The sequence below is a fragment of the Borostomias antarcticus genome (genome assembly GCF_949987555.1).
Source record: "Borostomias antarcticus genome assembly, chromosome: 7".
NCBI lineage: Eukaryota > Metazoa > Chordata > Actinopteri > Stomiiformes > Stomiidae > Borostomias > Borostomias antarcticus.
The window spans coordinates 1,128,782-1,150,904 of record NC_140240.1 but is presented as its reverse complement, the minus strand read 5'-3'; the positions used below and the strand labels follow the sequence as shown (position 1 = coordinate 1,150,904).

Here is a 22,123-nt window from a genome sequence, read left to right as displayed (position 1 = left end):
ACTTCCACTGATTCACTGGAGCTCCTTTGACGCAGATTAACAATAACCACCATGTCCCGAACGGTCGTTCTGAACTCAATTTATGTTGAGCCAAACTACCTGTGATGAAACATAAAATGCCTCCCAAAGGGTCTTTCACAACAATAACACAGTAGGGGCGGCTGTAGCTCAGTTGGTAGAGCGGGTCGTTCAGTGATCGAAGGGTCAGTGGTTCGAATCCCAGCTCTGACTGTCCACATGTCGAAGTGTCCTTGAGCAAGACACCTAACCCCAAATTGCTCCCAATGAGCAGGTTAGCACCTTGCATGGCAGCTGCCGTGAATGGGTGAATGAGAGGCCATTGTAAAGCGCTTTGAGTGCCGCTAAGGTGGAAAAGCGCTATATAAGTGCAGTCCATTTACCATTTGAAAGGCATGTTTGTTGGGATGACATGACTGCTGTGTGTTTGAGGATGATGGACAGGTTAGTAAATCAATTCCCAGCAAGGTGGAACAAAGTTAAACAACGTACAATTGCATTACATTCTTTATTTTTTTTTCTCTACAGAGAAACATTTTCATGTAGTAAAAGTAAAACTAAATACATTTTCTTAGAAACATACAAAATTGATCGTCAACAGGTCCACTTGTACAAAAAGAATTCTACGTGAAAACATGAAAGCCATTGTTTGTCACAGTAAAAAGAGGCACAGACGGTAACGCTGTCGTCTGCTGATGCCTGAAGTTGACAGTCTTCTCTGCTGCTCGCGTTGAGGTATGAAGCCAGAAGCCCTCGGTCGTCTTGGGAACTTGCCCACCGGGCTAGCACCAGGGCCAGCGGGGTAATAAATTAGTTAATAAATAGGTCTCTGTGAAGCCAGTGTGTTCCAGAGACGAGGAGGATTCCTCATGTCACACCTGACTGACGATCTCAGAGCCGTCTTCCACGAACCACTGAACCGGAGTCCCGTCAGCGGCCCTCTGAAGGACTCGTCTCTGATGTACCTGCAGCGGAGACAGACGGTAAAGACACAGGTTAAAGGTCACATCACCCGCGTTCTACCAAATCAAGACAACGATCCCATCAGTCATCTGAATGACTGGTCTAAAGACCTACTTAGAGATTGTTCCAGCACTTTGACTGTTGCACAATGAAAAGTGCTTTATAAATAAAATGTATTATTATTATTATTTATTACAGTACATAAGTGTATTGAGGATGTCTTATAGAAGTACAGTGCTGCTGACCTCACCTGTCAGGGCACAGTACATAGTCCGCCATATTGTTTCCAGTTTCTCTACACTGAGCTGTTAGTGAGGCAGGATGACACTGTCTGACTCAGGAGTGATGCTGACTAGGAGGATCACATGAACGCTCTCTCACACGGCAGCTGTCTCAATATCTCACACACCCCCGCGTCACTCTCACGGTCAAGTCTGACTAAAGCTTAGTTAACAAAACTGCCCCTACAGCAGCTGTCCATCCCATCTCATCTCATCTCAACCCCTACACGCGTAAATCATTTCTAAAGGCAGTCAAATGATTCAGGAATGTGACTTCTGGCTCTCCTCATGGACGTTCCCACACCTCTTCTTCCACAAAAAACCCAGTGAGGATTTTTTTTAAAAGCGGATATAAGTTATTCTGATAAGCCCCTGATAAGCCTGTTACTCTGTTAGTCTTCAGATCCAATCAACCCCCCCGCTCAATTTCCTTAAGTTTAAATTCATTTCCATCACCAGCCACGGTGCCGTTTGTCTCAATACTATCTTTACTTACCAAAAAGCAACACAAATTGGACTGAGCAGGGTGTAACCAAATCTGTTATTTCATGTGGCACCTGAAACCCGGGTTTTATGACACCTACTGTACTGTAAGGTGCTGTGAGACTGATGCAACAGCAGTGAGCTGGCTGGCCAGAGGCCTGGGCAGGGCGTGGCGCAGGGCGTGGCGCAGTTACAGCCTCCCAGCACCATTCAGAGGGTGCGTTGGCCTCGAACAATTGGGCAGGGAAAACGACAGTATATTGTGTAAAGAACGGTGCAGAGGATATGATGCCCCGGCGGCCATGTTGTGGGCGCAGCCTCTGTCAGGGTGTTGGCGTTGCCCCAGCAATCACGGCCGACGAGTCGACTAAGACACCGTTACCGACATCGCACAAACGAGACTGTTTGGTTTCGAAGTGATCACTCTGGGAAATAGTCCAAAACAGACCTGTAACTGCCCTAGCTAGGTGTCTGTAACTACCCTAGGTAGGTGTCTAACTACCCTAGGTAGGTGTCTGTAACTACCCTAGGTAGGTGTCTGTAACTACCCTAGCTAGGTGTCTGTAACTACCCTAGGTAGGTGTCTGTAACTACCCTAGGTAGGTGTCTGTAACTACCCTAGGTAGGTGTCTGTAATTACCCTAGGTAGGTGTCTGTAACTACCCTAGGTAGGTGTCTGTAACTACCCTAGGTAGGTGTCTGTAACTACCCTAGGTAGGTGTCTGTAACTACCCTAGGTAGGTGTCTGTAATTACCCTAGGTAGGTGTCTGTAACTACCCTAGGTAGGTGTCTGTAACTACCCCAGGTAGGTGTCTGTAATTACCCTAGGTAGGTGTATAACTACCCTAGGTAGGTGTCTGTAACTACCCTAGGTAGGTGTCTGTAACTACCCTAGCTAGGTGTCTGTAACTACCCTAGGTAGGTGTCTGTAACTACCCTAGGTAGGTGTCTGTAACTACCCCAGGTAGGTGTCTGTAACTACCCTAGGTAGGTGTCTGTAACTACCCTAGCTAGGTGTCTGTAACTACCCCAGGTAGGTGTCTGTAACTACCCTAGGTAGGTGTCTGTAACTACCCTAGCTAGGTGTCTGTAACTACCCTAGGTAGGTGTCTGTAACTACCCTAGGTAGGTGTCTGTAACTACCCTAGGTGGGTGTCTGTTACTACCCTAGGTAGGTGTCTGTAACTACCCTAGGTAGGTGTCTGTAACTACCCTAGCTAGGTGTCTGTAACTACCCTAGCTAGGTGTCTGTAACTACCCTAGCTAGGTGTCTGTAACTACCCTAGCTAGGTGTCTGTAACTACCCTAGCTAGGTGTCTGTAACTACCCTAGGTAGGTGTCTGTAACTACCCTAGGTAGGTGTCTGTAACTACCCTAGGTAGGTGTCTGTAACTACCCTAGCTAGGTGTCTGTAACTACCCTAGGTAGGTGTCTGTAACTACCCCAGGTAGGTGTCTGTAACTACCCTAGGTAGGTGTCTGTAACTACCCTAGCTAGGTGTCTGTAACTACCCCAGGTAGGTGTCTGTAACTACCCTAGGTAGGTGTCTGTAACTACCCTAGCTAGGTGTCTGTAACTACCCTAGGTAGGTGTCTGTAACTACCCTAGGTAGGTGTCTGTAACTACCCCAGGTAGGTGTCTGTAACTACCCTAGGTAGGTGTCTGTAACTACCCTAGGTAGGTGTCTGTAACTACCCTAGCTAGGTGTCTGTAACTACCCTAGGTAGGTGTCTGTAACTACCCCAGGTAGGTGTCTGTAACTACCCTAGGTAGGTGTCTGTAACTACCCTAGGTAGGTGTCTGTTACTACCCTAGCTAGGTGTCTGTAACTACCCTAGCTAGGTGTCTGTAACTACCCTAGGTAGGTGTCTGTAACTACCCTAGGTAGGTGACACCCCCCAAAAAACTAAACCAGAACATTTGAGATGATCACTTCAAATTTTCATTGTTCAGAAACTCTACTATGGGGTTTGGATTGTGAAGAGAGCATTATTAGATCAGAGAGCATTAGTATAACAGAGAGCATTAGTATATGAGAGAGCATTATTAGATCAGAGAGCATTAGTATAACAGAGAGCATTAGTATAACAGAGAGCATTAGTATAACAGAGAGCATTAGTATAACAGAGAGCATTAGTATAACAGAGAGCATTATTAGATCAGAGAGCATTAGTATAACAGAGAGAGCATTAGTATAACAGAGAGCATTAGTATAACACAGAGCATTAGTATAACAGAGAGCATTAGTATAACAGAGAGCATTAGTATAAGAGAGAGCATTAGTATAAGAGAGAGCATTAGTATAACAGAGAGCATTAGTATAACAGAGAGCATTAGTATAACAGAGAGCATTAGTATAACAGAGAGCATTAGTATAACAGAGAGCATTAGTATAACAGAGAGCATTAGTATAACAGAGAGCATTAGTAGCCTACATCAGAGAGCATTATTAGATCAGAGAGCATTAGTATAACCCAGAGCATTAGTTCAAGATGTTCCCGGCTGCTAGCGACAGGCCTAGACACAGCCCACCACCAGCAGCAAAGTTAACCGATTATAAATTCTTTCTTCGTCTAACGCCTGAGGGGCTCCTGACAGCGAGATCGTCTGCTGGTGTTCAGTTCCAGACGCCCCGGGGCTAACATGAATCCTGCAGAAACATTTCATCCCTCAGAATAACGTGGTGTGAACACCTCAGTGACAGACCGACCTGGATGTCGTGGCTGGTTATCTGCCCCTGGAACCGGCGCTGCTGGGTGAGGGGTGAGTGGAGGTCAGGGGCGACCCTCACTCTGACCGCCCCCCGTCTGTCCAGGGAGCGCGGCCGGGGCGCTCGGAACGTGTTGCGCTGGTGCCACGACTTCAGCTCCTCGTTCACCACCTGCTGCGGCAGCCCCCTGGAGCGGTGGTGGGGGTACTCACGTAGGGAGGGGGCGCGGGACAGTCTGACATGGGGGGGCAGGGCCCTGAGGCCCCTCGGAGGGAGGACGGGGGCCTCTTCGTACCAGTGCTCATATCTGCTAGGGGGACATGGGGCTGGCTGGCGGTAATAGCCCCTCCCCATGTCCATCTCTGCAGGGTAGGCCACGCCCTCCTCGTAGTAGCCTCTGTGGAAGGCGGGGCTGGACTGGTGCCGGGGGTTCTGGTAGAAGCCGGGGCCCGGGTGGGTGTCGGTGGGGCTGGGGTGCAGGTGTCGGTACGCAGGCTGGCAGGGGCCCTCCTGACACGGAGACCCGGCGTACGACGGAGCCGAGTGTTCAGAGCTGCTGTCCTCGGAGCTGGAGTAAAGGGGGTTTCCGTAGCCCCCCCGCGGGGGGAGGGCGTCCGGTGACATCAGCGTGTATTCCGTCAGGCGCCTCCTGGGACCCCTGGTCCGCCCGCGGTCTCTCTCGGCCTCGAAGGAAGGGTCAGTGCTGGGAAGCCTGAAATACACATGATAGCATCATAACACCCAGCGGTCTCAAGCACCACACCCAGGATGGAGAGAGGCGGTCACCCAGGATGGAGAGGCGCTGTCACCCAGGCTCAGTATCACAGGGTGAGGACGACAGCGTCTGACTTCTCTGGGACCAGCAGAACACTCCAGGGTAGAAATCGGATGCAAGGAACTCCTCACCTATGGCAACAGAACTCAACCGCTATGGTGACCAAGAATTATGTTAGCTAGAAAGCTAACGGTAGCTAATTGGCTAATTTAGGCTAATTGCACTAAATAAAGCAAAACATACAAACAAACAACAGATATGATGGAGTTTTTTTTGGTATTACGGTACACTGCAGTGCTATAAAATCTGGATGGTGTAGTCAGCAAAACCCTCTAAAGAGTTATGCTACAGTTTCTGAATCAAATAAAATGTTGTTGTTTCTGAATAAAATAAATTGTTGTTTCTGAATAAAATAAGTTGTTGTTTCTGAATAAAATAAGTTGTTGTTGTTTCTGAATAAAATAAGTTGTTGTTTCTGAATAAAATAAGTTGTTGTTTCTGAATAAAATAAGTTGTTGTTGTTGCTGAATAAAATACGTTGTTGTTGTTGTTTCTGAATAAAATAAGTTGTTGTTGTTATTATTATTATTATTATTAGGGGGTGGCTGTGGCTCAGTGGTAGAGCGGGTCGTCCACGGATCGTACTATTTGCCCGTCTATTTTATTAGTGTATTTTTTTTAGTAGTGTATTTTTTGTCTAACAAAGTATAAAAGTCAGCACTCAGCTCCAGTAACGCTAAAAACCACAAACGAAGCCAGAAATCTTGATTTAGTCGTGGACTCAGACCTGAATTTCAACAGTCACATTAAGACAATTACAAAGTCAGCCTACTATCACCTGAAGAATATATCAAGGATTAAAGGATTTATGTCTCAGCTAGATCTGGAAAAACTTGTCCATGCATTTATCGTCAGTAGACGCAACTACTGTAACGGTGTGTTTACAGGTCTCTCTAAAAAAATCGATCAGACAGCTGCAGCTGATTCAGAAAGCTGCAGCTTGAGTCCTCACTAAGACTATGAAAGTGGATCACATCACTCCAGTTCTGAAGTCCTTACACTGGCTTCCTGTCTGTCAAAGAATCGACTTTAAAATACTGCTGTTGGTTTATAAAGCACTGAATGGTTTAGGGCTGTTTGGTGTGAAAGGTTTATATTTCTGATCTGCTTTGTTATGAACCATCCAGACCTCTCAGGTCGTCTGGCACAGGCCTGCTTTCTGTCTCCAGAGTTCAAACAAAACATGGAGAAGCAGCATTCAGTTTTTATGCTCCACATATCTGGAACAAACTTCCAGAAAACTGCAGGTCTGCTGCAACTCTCAGTTCTTTTAAATCAAGACTGAAGACTTTTGCTGCTTTTTATTAAATAAAATAATTATTCATTCATACACTGCACTGTAACTTGTATTCCTGTATTTTATTTTTCCTGGATTTTATTTTAAATGTCCTTTTTTGCATTTTGTTTTATATGACCTTTTATGTGTTTTTTGCACTTTGTCTTGATGCTTTTAATGTCTCATGTAAAGCACTTTGAATTGCCTTGTTGCTGAAATGTGCTCTACAAATAAACTTGCCTTGCCTATAAGCTTTGCGATTGCGCGACCAATAGAATCTTGGTTGGATCAGAGCATTTCAACCAAACAATCGACCATCGAGCAATCAAAGTCAGCCCTAGATGCCCAGGGTAACAGACTTGTTGTAAATGAGAATGCTTCTGTATCTTATCCCCTTGGGGTCATATGACAGCGTTAGCTACTGTTGCTGATGAAGGTGGCAACACCGAAACGTTGTTAAGATTAAAGCAGAGAAAAAGTGTGTGCGGGAGTCTTGTATTTCTCATTTGAAACCTTAAAGGGGATTTACTCCCAGCACCACCATTTTGTAAGAGTGTGCATGTTGTTTTTTTCACTCTTATCCCCTTGGGGTCATATGACAGCGTTAGCTACTGTTGTAGGTGGTAACATGCGAGTCTGCGCATTCTATTCTTTCTTCCCGCTTGAAGTCAACTAAAGTTGCCTCAGTCACTGGATTATCATCTGCCTCGTTCTGTTTGTCCAAACAAGGGAGTTTCACTGTAGGCGACTTGAGCTGGCTAGCTGGCAACATTTTGAGAATACAGTTCAATTTATTGAATTTCTTCAAACCAGTTAAGTCAACCAGACTTTACTAGCACCTGCTAGTCTAGTGCTAGAGAAAGGTAAGCATACAATTCTCTCTCTGCTGTGTGTGTGCTGTCTGCTTCAAATATATATAAAAAAAAAAAATGTTGATATCGCCCAGCCCTACTGCCTTTTCGCTCGCCCTACTGTCATCCGGAAGTTACCTGAGAGAGAGCTGGCGCCGCAGTTGCATTTCGGGGGTGGAGGGGGCGCTGTTGGACTGGGTGTGGCACAGCCTCAGATGGGAGATCTTGACGGGGACCGTCGAGTCCCCCAGACAGACCTCCACGGGGGACAGCACGGGGGTGACGGCCGGACTGCTGCTGAGACAACAGAAGAGTGGAGGTGAGTCGAGAAGTGGAACCAGACCGTCACGGTCAGGGAGAGTGTGTGTGCGTGTTTCGCTTCACATGAATTAACCTGTTCCATCGTGCCTGAGTCTCCTTCTACCTGGGCTGTCATTCGAATACGAGTTACGACTTGAATCAGAATGTTCCAGAGTAATATCCTCCCACAAAATAACAAGGCATGCCTTAATGCCAGTCTGAATTAAACCACTTCAAAAAGAACTCTTATTTTAGGAATATCCAGTGGATGTTTAAGTTTCAGATTCAGCACTGCCAACACATACCCCAGACCTTGTGGTTCATTAATGGTAGGTGTTGTGGGCGAACGCCTGATATAAATGCAGGGATTCGAGAGGAGGGTGAATTTGCATGGAAGCCATTACGAAGCCATGATGGCTGCTTTCACAAACCTCATGAAGCTTCAATTATGGCTATTCTTTCCTTATTTACCCCTCACAATAAACTCAAAGGGTGTGGCTCGTATGAAATTACAGGAGCACTTCTGCCTTCACCTTGACTTCCTGCTCCCGGAGCGTGACTTCTTGGATTTCCGGTAAGGCTGGTCCAGACTGGACTCGGCCCAGGGGGAGTGCTGGATGGGGGGGAGGTCCAACTCCAGGCTGGAGCTGAAGCTGAGCTGGAGCTCCTCCAGGGAGGGCAGGGGACTCTGTAGGGGGGTGAGGGCAGGGGACAGCGAGGACAGGGAGGGGGACTGGTGGGGGGTGAGGGAGGACAGGGAGGGGGACTGGTGGGGGGTGAGGACAGGGGACAGCAAGGACAGGGAGGGGGACTGGTGGGGGGTGAGGACAGGGGGCTGGGAGGACAGGGAGGGGGGTTTCTGGGGGGTGAGGACAGGGGAGGGCGAGGACAGGGAGGGGGGTTTCTGGGGGGTGAGGACAAGGCGCTGGGAGGACCCTGGAGGTGGCTGTGGAGACTCTGATGGGCCTTGCTGCTGCAGTGGCTTCAGTGACGGCTGAGATGACTGACTGGTCACCTCTTCTGGGGACAAACAGAGAAACCACACATATGGAGACGTTTCCTCTGAGGAGAAACTACCTTTAAACAGAAAATAACTGAAACTACCTTTAAATAGAGAATAACTGAAACTATATTTAAACGGAGATAAACAAACCATCTTGAAACGGAGAATAACTGAAACTATCTTTAAGAAGAGAAGTCTTACCCTCGTCCAGCAGGGCGGAGTCAGAGAGAGAGCTGTCATCCGAGGTCCCTTGATCTGGAGGCACAACCAGAGTAAACGTTAATCAAATGTGAATGTGTCTATACCTAGCGAAGTTGTGACCAGGGCCGTGTGGTCTGGACCTGCAGTCTGACTCTGTCCCTGCAGGGCGGCGCTCTGCTCACCTCTCAGCGCGGTGACGGCGCCGGGGCGTGGCGAGCCGCGTCCGTGCTGCAGGCGGAGGTGGAGCTGCGTCTCCTGCAGCTCCTTCACCTTCTTCTCCTCGCGCTTGCACTGCAGCGCGCGGCTCCTCCTCACCGCCTTGCTGAGGTGCTCCTCGCTGCACAGACCCCGCGCCGCCTCCAGGATCTGCAGCTGCAGCGCCAGTTCGGACTCGACGGAGCTCAGCTCCGAGTCCTGGGGGAGGAGGGGGAACAGAGGAGAGGAGGAGGAGTGGGAACAGAGGAGAGGAGGAGGAGGGGGAACAGAGGAGAGGAGGAGGAGGGGGAACAGAGGAGTGGAGGAGGAGTGGGAACAGAGGAGTGGAGGAGCGTCAGACATCTTGTCCCAGACAACTGACATGACAGACCTCTGACTAAACTAGCTTGGCACGAACCGCAACTGGGTTGGTCGAATGTACTAGGACTGAACTGAGCCGTACCTCTGTACTAGGACTGAGCCGTACCTCTGTACTAGGACTGAGCCGTACCTCTGTACTAGGACTGAGCCGTACCTCTGTACTAGGACTGAACTGAGCCGTACCTCTGTACTAGGACTGAACTGAGCCGTACCTCTGTACTAGGACTGAACTGAGCCGTACCTCTGTACTAGGACTGAGCCGTACCTCTGTACTAGGACTGAACTGAGCCGTACCTCTGTACTAGGACTGAACTGAGCCGTACCTCTGTACTAGGACTGAGCTGAACCGTACCTCTGTACTAGGACTGAGCCGTACCTCTGTACTAGGACTGAACTGAGTCGTACCTCTGTACTAGAACTGAACTGAACCTCTGTACTAGGACTGAGCCGTACCTCTGTACTAGGACTGAGCCGTACCTCTGTACTAGGACTGAACTGAGCCGTACCTCTGTACTAGGACTGAGCCGTACCTCTGTACTAGGACTGAGCCGTACCTCTGTACTAGGACTGAACCGTACCTCTGTACTAGGACTGAGCCGTACCTCTGTACTAGGACTGAACCGTACCTCTGTACTAGGACTGAGCCGTACCTCTGTACTAGGACTGAACCGTACCTCTGTACTAGGACTGAGCCGTACCTCTGTACTAGGACTGAACCGTACCTCTGTACTAGGACTGAGCCGTACCTCTGTACTAGAACTGAACTGAACCTCTGTACTAGGACTGAGCCGTACCTCTGTACTAGGACTGAGCTGAACCGTACCTCTGTACTAGGACTGAGCTGAGCCCTACCTCTGTACTAGGACTGAACCTCTGTACTAGGACTGAGCCGTACCTCTGTGCTAGGACTGAGCCGTACCTCTGCCCCCTGAGGGAGGCTCTGCTGGTCCAGTTTGAAGGCAGCTCCGATGCGTCTGCGGACTGGAGGAGGTTTCTCCCCCGGCAGTAACGGGTAATCAGCTGACAGCTGTCCCATCAGCTCCTACAGGGAACCAATCACATGACAGCTGTCCCGTCAGCTCCTACAGGGAACCAATCACATGCTCATATTCACCTCCAGACGCCACGCCCCCCGAGACCAGCCACAGCGCAGGATTACGCAAAAACTACCAGACAGATTTTCCTGAAACTTGGTGGAAGGGTGCAGCATGGGCCGCCTTAGAACCCATTCCATTTTGGAGTGGATCCGAATCACGGGGCAGGTTCACGAGACGTTTCTGGGTTTGATTGTTCGTTAGCAGGATTACGCAAAAACTGCCAGACCGATTTTCAGGTGGGGCTGTAGCATTGGCCAACTTAGAACCCATTCAATTTTGGCATACATACACAGATCCACAAACTGCCTTCAGTGGCGGAGGTCTGTGCTCTCTGAGCACCATTTCTAGTAAATAGATATTTCCTTCAACGACCCTTATCTAGGGTTCATCTTGTTTTTCATTGTGGAAATATATTACAAAAATCAGTCTTTCCAGGCATGTTGAGACACGGGAGTTGCTCAAGATACGATTACGCAACGCTGCTTTTCCAAGGAGTCTTCGCTGTTCAAAACACATTCTTAGGGCCTCACCTGTGTCCAACCTCACTGGCCGGCCCTCCTGTTAACCTTCGAACCCGGCCCTGAGCGTGAGAGCGTCCTATTATTCATTACATTTGTGAGCAGACAAAACACACCGTGTTGTCTTGACTCATTCCTAACAGCGGTCTATCGTTCCAGACAGACAATGGCACCAGAAGTGTTTCCCTCGGCCCCTGTGTTCAGAGAGAGGTGTCATAGGAGCCTCCCTCTAGTACACATCCACATGCCCCGACAGGAGCGCCAAGCCCCAATGTCAACAGGAAAGAATGATCATCTATGATGACAGCAGCTCCCCTGTCCTCACCCTGGTGAGACACACCGGATCTACAACACACAGGTACGGACGGCAGGGTTTGATAGAGACACTTCAGACCACCTGTCCATATAGACATGTCCCTATAGAAAATGTCTTTCCTTCGGTCAAATGTCTTTCCTTCGGTGGATGTCGTAGCATGTCCGTAGGATGTCCTCTCTCCTATTATGCTTTTTTTAGCCTCTCTTACTCTGAAATGTAATTTAATGTAATGTATTGCTTTATAAATGTTCTTAGCCGGTAGACAAACATACTCCTGGAGCTTGCTCGATCGCCTTGTTGAGAGGGGTCAGGGAAGAATTTTTACAGCTCACTTATCTGGCCCCGGGTGATTACTGTTTTTTTGCTTCCCTCTGGAATATGTAGAGAGTGGGTCGTATGCCCTCCTCCCTTGTTCTCTGTAAAGCGCATTGTGTTGCCTCTGGGTATGAAATGCGCTATATAAATAAAGCTTTGATTGATTGATTGAAATCCAGAAGGGGTTTGTTTGTGTGTGTGTGTGTGTGTGTGTGTGTGTGTGTGTGTGTGTGTGTGTGTGTGTGTGTGTGAGCACTCACAGCCTCTCGGATGCAGAGTTTCTTCAGTTCTAGCAGGCACAGCTGGAGCCGGTCCTCCAGTGACTGGTTCTTGAGCTTCATGGCCCGGGTGTGAGTGGTCACATCCTTCAGAACCGTGGTGGGGCTGTCTGGGCCTGGAGAACAGGTTTGGTTTTTACACGCAACACATAACAAGACAAGATCTGGAATCTCATAGTGGTTACATTACATTACAGTCATTGAGCTGACGCTTTTATCCAAAGCTACTTAATAATAACTCACTTAATCCAAAGCTACACTTTTATCTAAAGCTACTTATTAATAACTGCATTTAACATAGGTAGTAGTGTACTACCATTCGGCAGAAATCACAACAAGTGTATCTCCTTTCTCAACAAGTGACTAAGAACATAATCTAGTGCTAAAGCTAAAATGCAAGAGCAGCAAAATACAACACAATAGGTGCTTAAGAGGAAGAGTCCAGGCAGTAGTGATGGGAGAGTCGACAGGCGCTCAAATACTCAACACTCACGGTCTATTAATGACACGGAGGTAGAGATTAGAGGTAAAGACAGTTGCTTTTACACTCAGGGAGACAGTGGGGGTGGTGGGGGGGCGTCTATCGAACACCATCTCAAATGGGAACATGAAAGCCAGGGTTTTGGCGAAACCTCGATAGATAGATAACGGTCATGTGTTATGACATACATGACATGTAGACCCAGACTACAATAGCTATTATAGATTCTTGACCGATACTGAAACTGCTTTCTGCAACGACAGGATCAAGCCCAGTGTGAAGCTGCGTTGTGATTGGATCACACTCAATGTACAAAAACAACAATGCCTGGGTGCTCTACTGGAAGAGTCAGTCTCTTGTGTCCCCGGTGACTAACGACTCCTGGATGATTCTCAAGGCCGGGGGGACGGAGGGATGATTAGCCGTGGCGCTGTGGGCGCCGGCGGAGGGCTGACAGGATAAACGCCGCCGGAACGACAACCAGGCGACGGAACAAACAAACGCCAAGAACACACCGGTGACAAAACCCCCCACTCTGGTCTGGACTGACACTCTCTCATTGTGGGGGAGCGGACAGCATGTGACTTAATTGCATATGGGGTGAGGAATGTGACCAGTGGTACTACCTACTGGTCAGAAACCAGTGGGAGTTTACTGGTGCCACTGGTTAAATGACTGCAACGGAGCTGTGGTAAAGGCATCTAGCTTCTCGGGGAGCTTGGTGAAGCAGGAAGTAGATGGATGTGGAGGCGGGGCTTACCGGAATGGAGGATGATTCCGCTGTCGGTGTCGCTGATCTCCTCTTTGCCCTCCATGTCGGCGCGCCGCTGGTTCTCAGAGATGGAAGCGCGGGGTGACGTCCAGTCTCACAACGCCCTGTGAGAGAAGGAATCCTTTCTGTTAAATGGTAAATGGACTGCACTTATATAGCGCTTTTCCACCTTAGCGGCACTCAAAGCGCTTTACAATGGCCTCTCATTCACCCATTCACACACACACTCACACACCAATGGCGGTAGCTGCCATGCAAGGTGCTAACCTGCTCATTGGGAGCAATTTTGGGGTTAGGTGTCTTGCTCAAGGACACTTCGACATGTGGACAGTCGGAGCTGGGATTCGAACCAGTGACCCTTCGATCACTGAACGACCCGCTCTACCAACTGAGCTACAGCCGCCCCTTAACTGCCTCTTCTAGACCCGTGACACCGCTGATGTGACACACGTCACCGACACCATCCCAATACAGAGAATACAGTCATTTACAATGACAGTCATTTACAATGACATTTAACAGCGAGGCTATTCAGCCATGCGTAGGCTGCAGGAAGGCCCGTTTTAGACGGGGATGACAGCGTTGAGAGACCAGCAGTAGGCCAGGCTAAGGCCACACTTAAGTCACCAACCAACCCTTCGGCCAGCGAAAAGGTCACGTGACCCGGTCGCAGGGGTCAACCGCATTCCAGGGTTGACATAGTTTGATCTGTAAACAATGGCGCTTAACAGAGAACCATCCCTCCACATCACCGAGGCTGAGCTTCCCTGCCGTGGAAGCCCGGTCAGCAGAGCCTCTAGCAGGGACTGAAGACGAGCGTCTCGCCCACTCTGCGCCGCCTCAGGTGAATGTTTAGCCTGGAGCTAACGGGGAGGAGGGGGGGGGGGGGGGGGGGGGGGGTACTTACAGGGAGAGGTTGAAAAATGCCTGAAAACAAAAGAGGGAAGAATGGTCCCAGTAATCAGCCTACAGGGCCGGAGAACTGCCACTTGAAGGATTTGATGTTTAAAGAGGTAGGCTACATTAAAAGCACCGGAATTAAAAGTGGTAGACTATTATGAAAGTGTAGGAAACGTCGAGAGGTCAATCTGACCAGCAGTTAGACCTACGGTATTATATAGTCATATAGCTTTGTTTGCCTATTCGTTGATACGTCTCCAATCAGATGGTCTCTCTCAGACAAGGTCCACTTGACCGAGTGACTCAGGACTGACGTGGTCCTGAATACCAGATGGATCCAGGGCCTCGAACCACAGTGTCATGACACCGTATGACACACAGGTTAGTGAGTGCTGTCTAGGGAGCTTCCTGTGACTGCTTCTCTGATAGCGACGCTCCCACGTCATAAGATCCATGACTGCAATCTCACTCCTGGTAATGATTGACTAAGAAAAAGGTAAGAGCCATATAATTGGCCGACGCCAAGTTGCAGTTTTGTGTGCTGAAGGAGAGTTTAAATCCACATTAATGACGGTGAAAACAACAGGAAGATCTGGCACAATCATGGGAATCCTTACAACACATTTAAATGCAATAAAAGTTCTGTAATAACATACAAAAGTATAAAATCATGCAGGACTGAAGAACAATATAAGAGTGAATCACCAATTGTTCTGGTTAAACTAGATTATATGGAATAGCCTATTTAATGCTACAGTCCTGTTCAGCATAACAAGATGCGATTAACCAACTTAGTCTGTATAATGACATGGCAGAAAACGCTTAATTGTTAATTAAGTGTCAATCAACTCCCCAGGCAGTAGACACACACAAATTCAATTAAACAGAATGCTTTTAAATCTACATAGCCAGTCTCACAAACGCACACACCTACACAAGTTAAAGTCAACTAAAGAAAACATTCAAAATTATTTATAGATCTAAACTTAAAAAATGATGGAAAGAGATAAGACTTACATGGTCGTGAGCAACAAAGAACAATTTAAGTCGCCGGAAAGACACTAGAAAGCGTCCTGTCGTGTTAGACTGTCGTCAGCGCCTGACTGGATGAGAATGAACAGCACAGCTGCTTACGGAGTGAGGCGCCCGGGGTGTGGACAGGGAGGAGGCGTCCTCCTGGGCGTGGCGTCAGAATGTGAGCATACCTACGCTGAGCGCTCCATCTGGCCTTGTGTTTGGGCTCGGTCACAACTGGGTAACCGATAAGAAAGAACGATAATGCTCTGGGCACGTTGCTCTTTAGTACTTTACCAGAGTCAGAAACTTCTAACCAGGAAAAGATGTACTTTTTCCAAACATCAACACTAGACGCAAATACGCTGTGATTGATTCTCACATAGAAGTCCTTCCTTAGTGAAAAGTCTGCCTAGTTTTCTTAGTCTCCTTACATAAGTCTTGAATTGAAAATGTACCACATTCAAAAATTGTATAAAATGTTCTTGGTCATTTTATACATTTAATATCTTGGATCATCAAAACAGAACCGTTCTTTTTAAATATGAAATAGACCTTTATTTCATTACGTTGGGGTACATGCATTAGCAAATACTGTATGCTGCATCTAAAATAACAACACACTATGTAGGCTAGAACTATCAAAGTCAAATGTTTAACATGGGAAGGTCTAGTGCCTACATACCAAGTTACCAGCCCTCCTCTTCCAGTGAGAGGAGAGGGAGACGCATGTTGGCCGGGTAGTCTAGTCCCTGCCACAACACCTGCTCTGCCCCTGCATGGCTCACATTCACCCACTATCCCTGTATTTACTCTGGCTCTCCAGGAATGGCAGCACACACAAGTCCCTCAACAGGCTCCCACAATTCCCAGACACCAGAGTATCACATCTCTGTGACGTGGCTCCAACACCGCACTTAAAAAAACAGACAGATCTCCTTCAGTTCCCCTTTTGGGCCGTAGTCCCTAGTCCTAGCGCAGGCGATGCCAATATCTGGCCATAAATGCCACTGTGGTCTGAGGAATTGGGACTTGTATGGCACCAAGTTACGACTTCTGTTCTAATTTACCAGGCCTAGTTGTAGTGAGGAGACTGTCGTAGGGCTTCTAGGGATCGCTAGGCTGCGTTTGAGCGAAGGGAGGCGCTGAACATGGCTTTGTTCAACATCCAGGCTTTGTAGAATCCACCCAAAGGACTTCCATAGGGTTGAGACTCGTTAAGCCCGACACTGAAGATTAAATCTCCATATTCTCTATGGTGACCTGCAGATTCCTATCGCCGCACTTCCTGGGTGGGGAGGAGCTGGATGTACACCGAGGGGGGCGTTGTTGTGGTGATCCCCTACTGTCCTGCCCATTCAGACGGGGAGCTCATGTGGACGGGGGCTGGCAGTGAACCATGGCCAGCACAAAGCTGGGACTAGCACAGTCTGCTTTCCACCACTCTCTCAGCTATGCCAACAAAAGCCTCATGGCTGACTGGGTCTGGCTCTCCCCCTTCATTCACCTCTCTCCCCATTCTCCCCTCTCTCTCCCTCCTGACTACCTTATGGGAGCAATTTCCCTGAGAAACAATAGGCCCTATCTGCTAAGTGCTGACGCCGAGGACATTTCAAGTCACTGTGAAAGCTAAAACCTTCCTTGTACAGGTTTTAACATGCACTACAGTTCTGTTCTTTAAGGCTACAGAACTTATCCGTTGTCATGGCTGTCGTCAGGAGTTTAAGACAAGACGACGTCTGGCCGCTTCACTGACCAGTCGTGGGTTCACTTGGGGGATGTTGTGGGAGGTTCATGTCAACCAGAAACTGTTGAAGGGAGCATGGCAGCTGGCAAAACAACATTCCCCAAATGTTTTAGTGCCTTTATAACACAGACTAACTGTCCCACTGTACACACCGCTACACTCTCAGCTGCCAGGACCACGCCTTTATAACACGGGCTAACTGTACCACTACATGTTCTAGTCATCTAGTGCCTTTATAACACCTTTATAACACAGGCTAACTGTACCGCTACATGTTCTAGTCATCTAGTGCCTTTATAACACCTTTATAACACAGGCTAACTGTACCGCTACATGTTCTAGTCATCTAGTGCCTTTATAACACCTTTATAACACCGGCTAACTGTACTGCTACATGCACACCGCTGCACTGCCAGCTGCCAGGACAGTGGAAAGGAAACTGCCAGAGCTTTTCCACAAGTAACACTTAGCAACTTTACTGGCTCCAGTGTCAATAGTTATGCCTAGTAATTTACAATTAGGCCTACACAAGATAACCATGCCCTGACAGTAATTGCTGGTTGAGAGGAACTTTAAACCGTGCAGGAAACTCTCAGTGCTACTGAACTCTCTCCCACCCTGACGGTCAGTGCCGTTGTGGCCAGGAAGCAGCACTGATTTGGGATAATGAAGATGTGTAACGGAAATGCATTTCAAATGAGCCAAAGATGGGAGCGTCTCTGATGTGGACGGACCAGTCTTAGAGCTTCCACACCACCGAGCAGAGACCCCAGATGGCTGAGCGCTGTGACCGAGCAGGAGCACACAGCCCTGCGCAGGCTCCACCACGCAGGCTCCACCGCGCAGGCTCCACCGCGCAGGCTCCACCGCGCAGGCTCCACCGCGCAGGCTCCACCGCGCAGGCTCCACCGCGCAGCCTCCACCGCGCAGGCTCCACCGCGCAGGCTCCACCACAGAGGGTGTGCTTAAGGCCATCAACACCACTTCACACGGAGCGCTGAAGAGAAGCCGGTCACCTCCCCCTGTCCCTGGCCTCTACTTAGCACTTTGTGTGGTAGAGGGATATTTTTGTCCAAGAAAAACACTTGCTAACCAATGGGACTACTTTAAGAGTCTAATGAACACTTTTGGAACCGTTAAAATAGGCTACCACGCACACACACACACACACACAGTCATGGTTCTGTTCAATCAAAATAAACTGTATGAGTGAGGTAAAAATAAAAAATAAAGCACAGATGGGATCCTCTATGCGTGGGAACCTCGAGCACAAACACAATGCTCGGCCATTTCCTCATTAATGTCTGTCATGTGCGGGTTATGTCCTCTTTTTAATCTTTCCCTGGTAGGAAGATGAAGCTCATATTTCCTTACTTGGTCTCACGGTGCTCCAGCCTCAGAAATGACTGTTCCTGTTCGGTCTGGAATGGATGCAGCCATCAGACCTGCTTAAACTGTGTGGCTGGCTTGTAGTGTTGAACCAGAGCAAAATGTGTAAGAGCTGTAGTAGGGAATTCAGATGGGAATACACTGACAGAGAACAACACCATGCCAGACAGGCCATCATAGTTATACGATCCCTAGGAACGCCAAGCCAACATTGCAATCAATACTAACACTCCTAGGAGTAACCCATTCAGTACTGGGGGAAACAGCGTTGTAAACATATAACAATGGACAGGATTGATGCCACGCAAAGATGACTGACTCACATTGTCACACACTGAGATGTCAGGTTAACTGAATTCTAAATAAAGTTCAGCTGTCAGCGACTCAACACAACTCAACACAGTCTCCAGACATCACCTGGGATAAGTTCACACTGATTGGATTCCAACACTACTCAGCATTTGTTTTCCACTTTCCAGTATGTCCACCATCCCCTGCTGCCTTTCTAGAACCTCGCTCCAAAACCTTGCTCCAAAATAATGTCATGAATCAATCTTTTCTGCCATCAAGCCACTTAGACAACTCTGCATGCAATATGCAGTACTAAAGTTATAGGACTGTGATGCAGAATATATATATATATATATATATATATATACCCTACATGCACGACCTTGTTATACAACACAACAAAAAGACACATTTTTAGTTTCTTACCTTCCAAAATATATTTTTTTTACTATCCTTAAATTAAAGCCAATATAAGAGCATAACAAGAAGTAGGCATGTATAATACACGAGAAACGTTTATGGCATGCATGGTGAGTTAGGATAGCTCGCATCCATAGCAGGGCAGTTTTATCCTCAATGAAAAAGATAGAGCTAACTTAACTAGCCACAGGCTATGCTAGCTACTAGCATTAGCTTGCTACTACAGTAAAAGTTAGCTTGCTAACTTACTATGATGCTAGCAAACAATCTCCAATAGAAAACAGAAAAGAATACAGACAACCATCCTTACGTGTTGGTTAAAAGGCCCAGATTTGAGAGCCAGACAAAGACATTTCCATTTTCATCCACGTTCTTCCACTCAAACTGGAGTTGGAAAACTTCTGCGTCCTCTTGGTCGATTGGGTTGAAGTTCTGGGCGCGTTTCTTTCCAAACAAGAAGTTCCTCCCATGTGTCCTCCCATGTGTCCTTCCCTCCTTCACCACTTTAGCTCGTCTCGGTGGCTACACTTGGTTCTTTTAAAACAAGCCTGAAGACTTTTCTTTTTGCCACTGCTTTCTAAGAGGAGCTATGTTTATCAGTATACTGCACTGTAACTTTTATTCCTGTATTCTATTTGTCCTGCTTTTTGTTTAAATGTCTATAATGACTTGCTTTTTGTTTTAATGCTTTTAATTTGTCCTGCCTTTTGTTTTAAATGTCTATAATGTCTTGCTTTTTGTTTTAATGCTTTTAATGTCTCATGTAAAGCACCTTGAATTGCCCTGTGGCTGAAATGTGCTATATAAATAAACTTGCCTTGCCTTGCCTTGCCTTGCCTTGCCTACACTTCTATGCATCAAGATCAGTTTATTCGCCATGTATATGGTTCACACATACTAGGAATTTGACTAGGATAATGCATACGCTGACTAGGATAATGCATACGCTGACTAGGATAATGCATACGCTGACTAGGATAATGCATACGCTGATGAAGACGACGTACGTACGATAGGGTGCAGGACAGGAGAGGACAGTGCAAATACATGACTGCAAATGCAGTACGAAGAACAGTGCAAATACAAAATATAGGTCAAATATAAAATATAATATAACCAATAAGAAGAAAGGCAAAATAAAATGCACATACAAAATACAATTTAACAAATAAAAAGAAAACCACAAATGCTAATTATACACAATATATACTGAAAAACTGCATGGCAATAAACATATTCTGATTCTGATGTGATATGTACCCTATAAAGAGTTACTGGGATATGGATAACATATTGTTCCCTACTATTCTGGTAAAATATTTATATTTATCTATTTTACTCCTTTGTATTTATTTATTTATTTATTTATTTATTTATCTATCTATCTATCTATCTATCTATCTATCTATCTATCTATCTATATATCTATCTATCTATCTATCTATCTATCTATTTATTTATTTATTTATTTATGGTAATGTTATGTTGCTTTTAATGTAATATTCATACTATGCATATGTGCTCTCGCTCATTATGTACCTATGATAATAGCTAATACAGTTAAACATTTGCTCAATTGTGAGGTGAGGGAAGTCTCCTACATTGGCTCAGGGTGGGTGAACTGTTTTTTTCCTCCCTCTGGAACAGTACAGCTTAGGGGTCTGCATCCTGAGGCTCTTTAGCCCCTCAGTGACTCCCTGGCTATGACAAAATATGGAAATTAATAATTAAATACATGTATTACTATTAAAGAATGATTACTAAAATAAATGGGCATGTTGGCATTCAAGTTAGCTAACTAGCTAGATAGTAACTGACAGGCTAATCCCGCACAAATTGGTGGTTAAAATTGACCAGAATGCAGGAAATCATGTGTTTTAAATTTCCTGGGGAAGGATTCCCAGTCACCAACCTGGTAATATAATGGCTTCTGTTCACAACACCCATCCCGACAGATTCCAGGGAATTACACTAGGTCTTGACATGGGAAATTGGCTGTGCAGATTTCCTGTGAAATCCTGTTCATACAGTACATGCCCCTAACAGGTAAATTCCCTAGAATTTAATAGGAACCCTTCTATGTCTGAATGGGGTTTTAGTGAGCATGACTGAAAAAGTTGTAGTTACGCTAGTGCACCACTAGAGGTCAGAAGTTGATTGTTTAGTGGCCATGCATGTATTTTTGCTGCATTTAAACGTCCTTAATTTCCCCTGTTGCTCAGCTGTACTGTACATGTTGACGTTTCGGAGGGTAAAGGGTAAGGGTTATGTCTTCATGCTAATGTTGAATAAACATTACAGTGTAATATCTGTTTTCAAATACATGCATCTTATGTGTTGGCATCTAATGTGTTAGGTGAACAATTTTTGCTTCCCTCTGAGTCGGTGTAGGACCTATGTCCATCCCCTCATTGCTCTCTGTAAAGTGCATTGTGTTGTCTCTTTGTAAGACAAAGCGCTATACAAATAAAGTTTGATTTGATTTGTTGGGATTCCCTTAGAGTTCAAGAATCAATTCACCTTTTTACAAGTTATGTGACAAGGCCTATGCCACACAACCATGTACAGTACTGTATGTGACCCATTCAAATCAAATCATGCACAATATATCATTAGTAACAGATTCACTAATGTTTGAAACGGATGACTTACACCAAACATCTAGATGAGTTTGACTAACTGTGTCTTTGTGGTATAGAGCTGTAGGTACAACCAAACCACAGACTGCCATGTGATCACGGCTGATGGGAACGTATCAAAGCATCACCGCTCTAGACTGCCTAATGTAGGTTAGTATTTTCAACCCTTTGCGTGTGCATTGCTCTTTTTCAACATATTCCTCACATTTTGCAAGAGTACATTGCTGCATTGTATCACACTTAACACTGTGTTTATGTTATCAAGTGACTAAAGATTTTTTTTATTAGCCGATATAGTTATTTGAAGTGAGCCTCATATATCAAATGCTAGGTGTTCAGTTAACTGACTGTTTATCTAGATTAGGCCTGGTGGTTCATTGTGTTCCTAAAGCCAGCCTCTAGTGAAGATACAGCATAATTAAAGGTTTCACAATTATTCTCACTGTAC

The 22,123-nt window shown here is 46.6% G+C and overlaps 1 protein-coding gene across 1 annotated transcript; it reads right to left on the bottom strand.

Annotated features, from left to right (window-relative positions):
• Positions 1-823: 823 nt before the first annotated feature.
• On the bottom strand, positions 824-13,323 carry inavab (innate immunity activator b). Its single transcript, XM_084440942.1, has 10 exons — positions 13,264-13,323; positions 12,005-12,138; positions 10,418-10,540; positions 9,105-9,336; positions 8,923-8,976; positions 8,593-8,738; positions 8,252-8,406; positions 7,557-7,712; positions 4,457-5,168; positions 824-983 (listed from the first exon to the last, which is right to left on the bottom strand). The coding sequence occupies exons 1-10, from the start codon at positions 13,316-13,318 to the stop codon at positions 891-893; spliced, it is 1,860 nt and encodes a 619-aa protein (XP_084297068.1). The 5' UTR covers positions 13,319-13,323; the 3' UTR covers positions 824-890.
• Between the last annotated feature and the right edge of the window lie 8,800 nt (positions 13,324-22,123).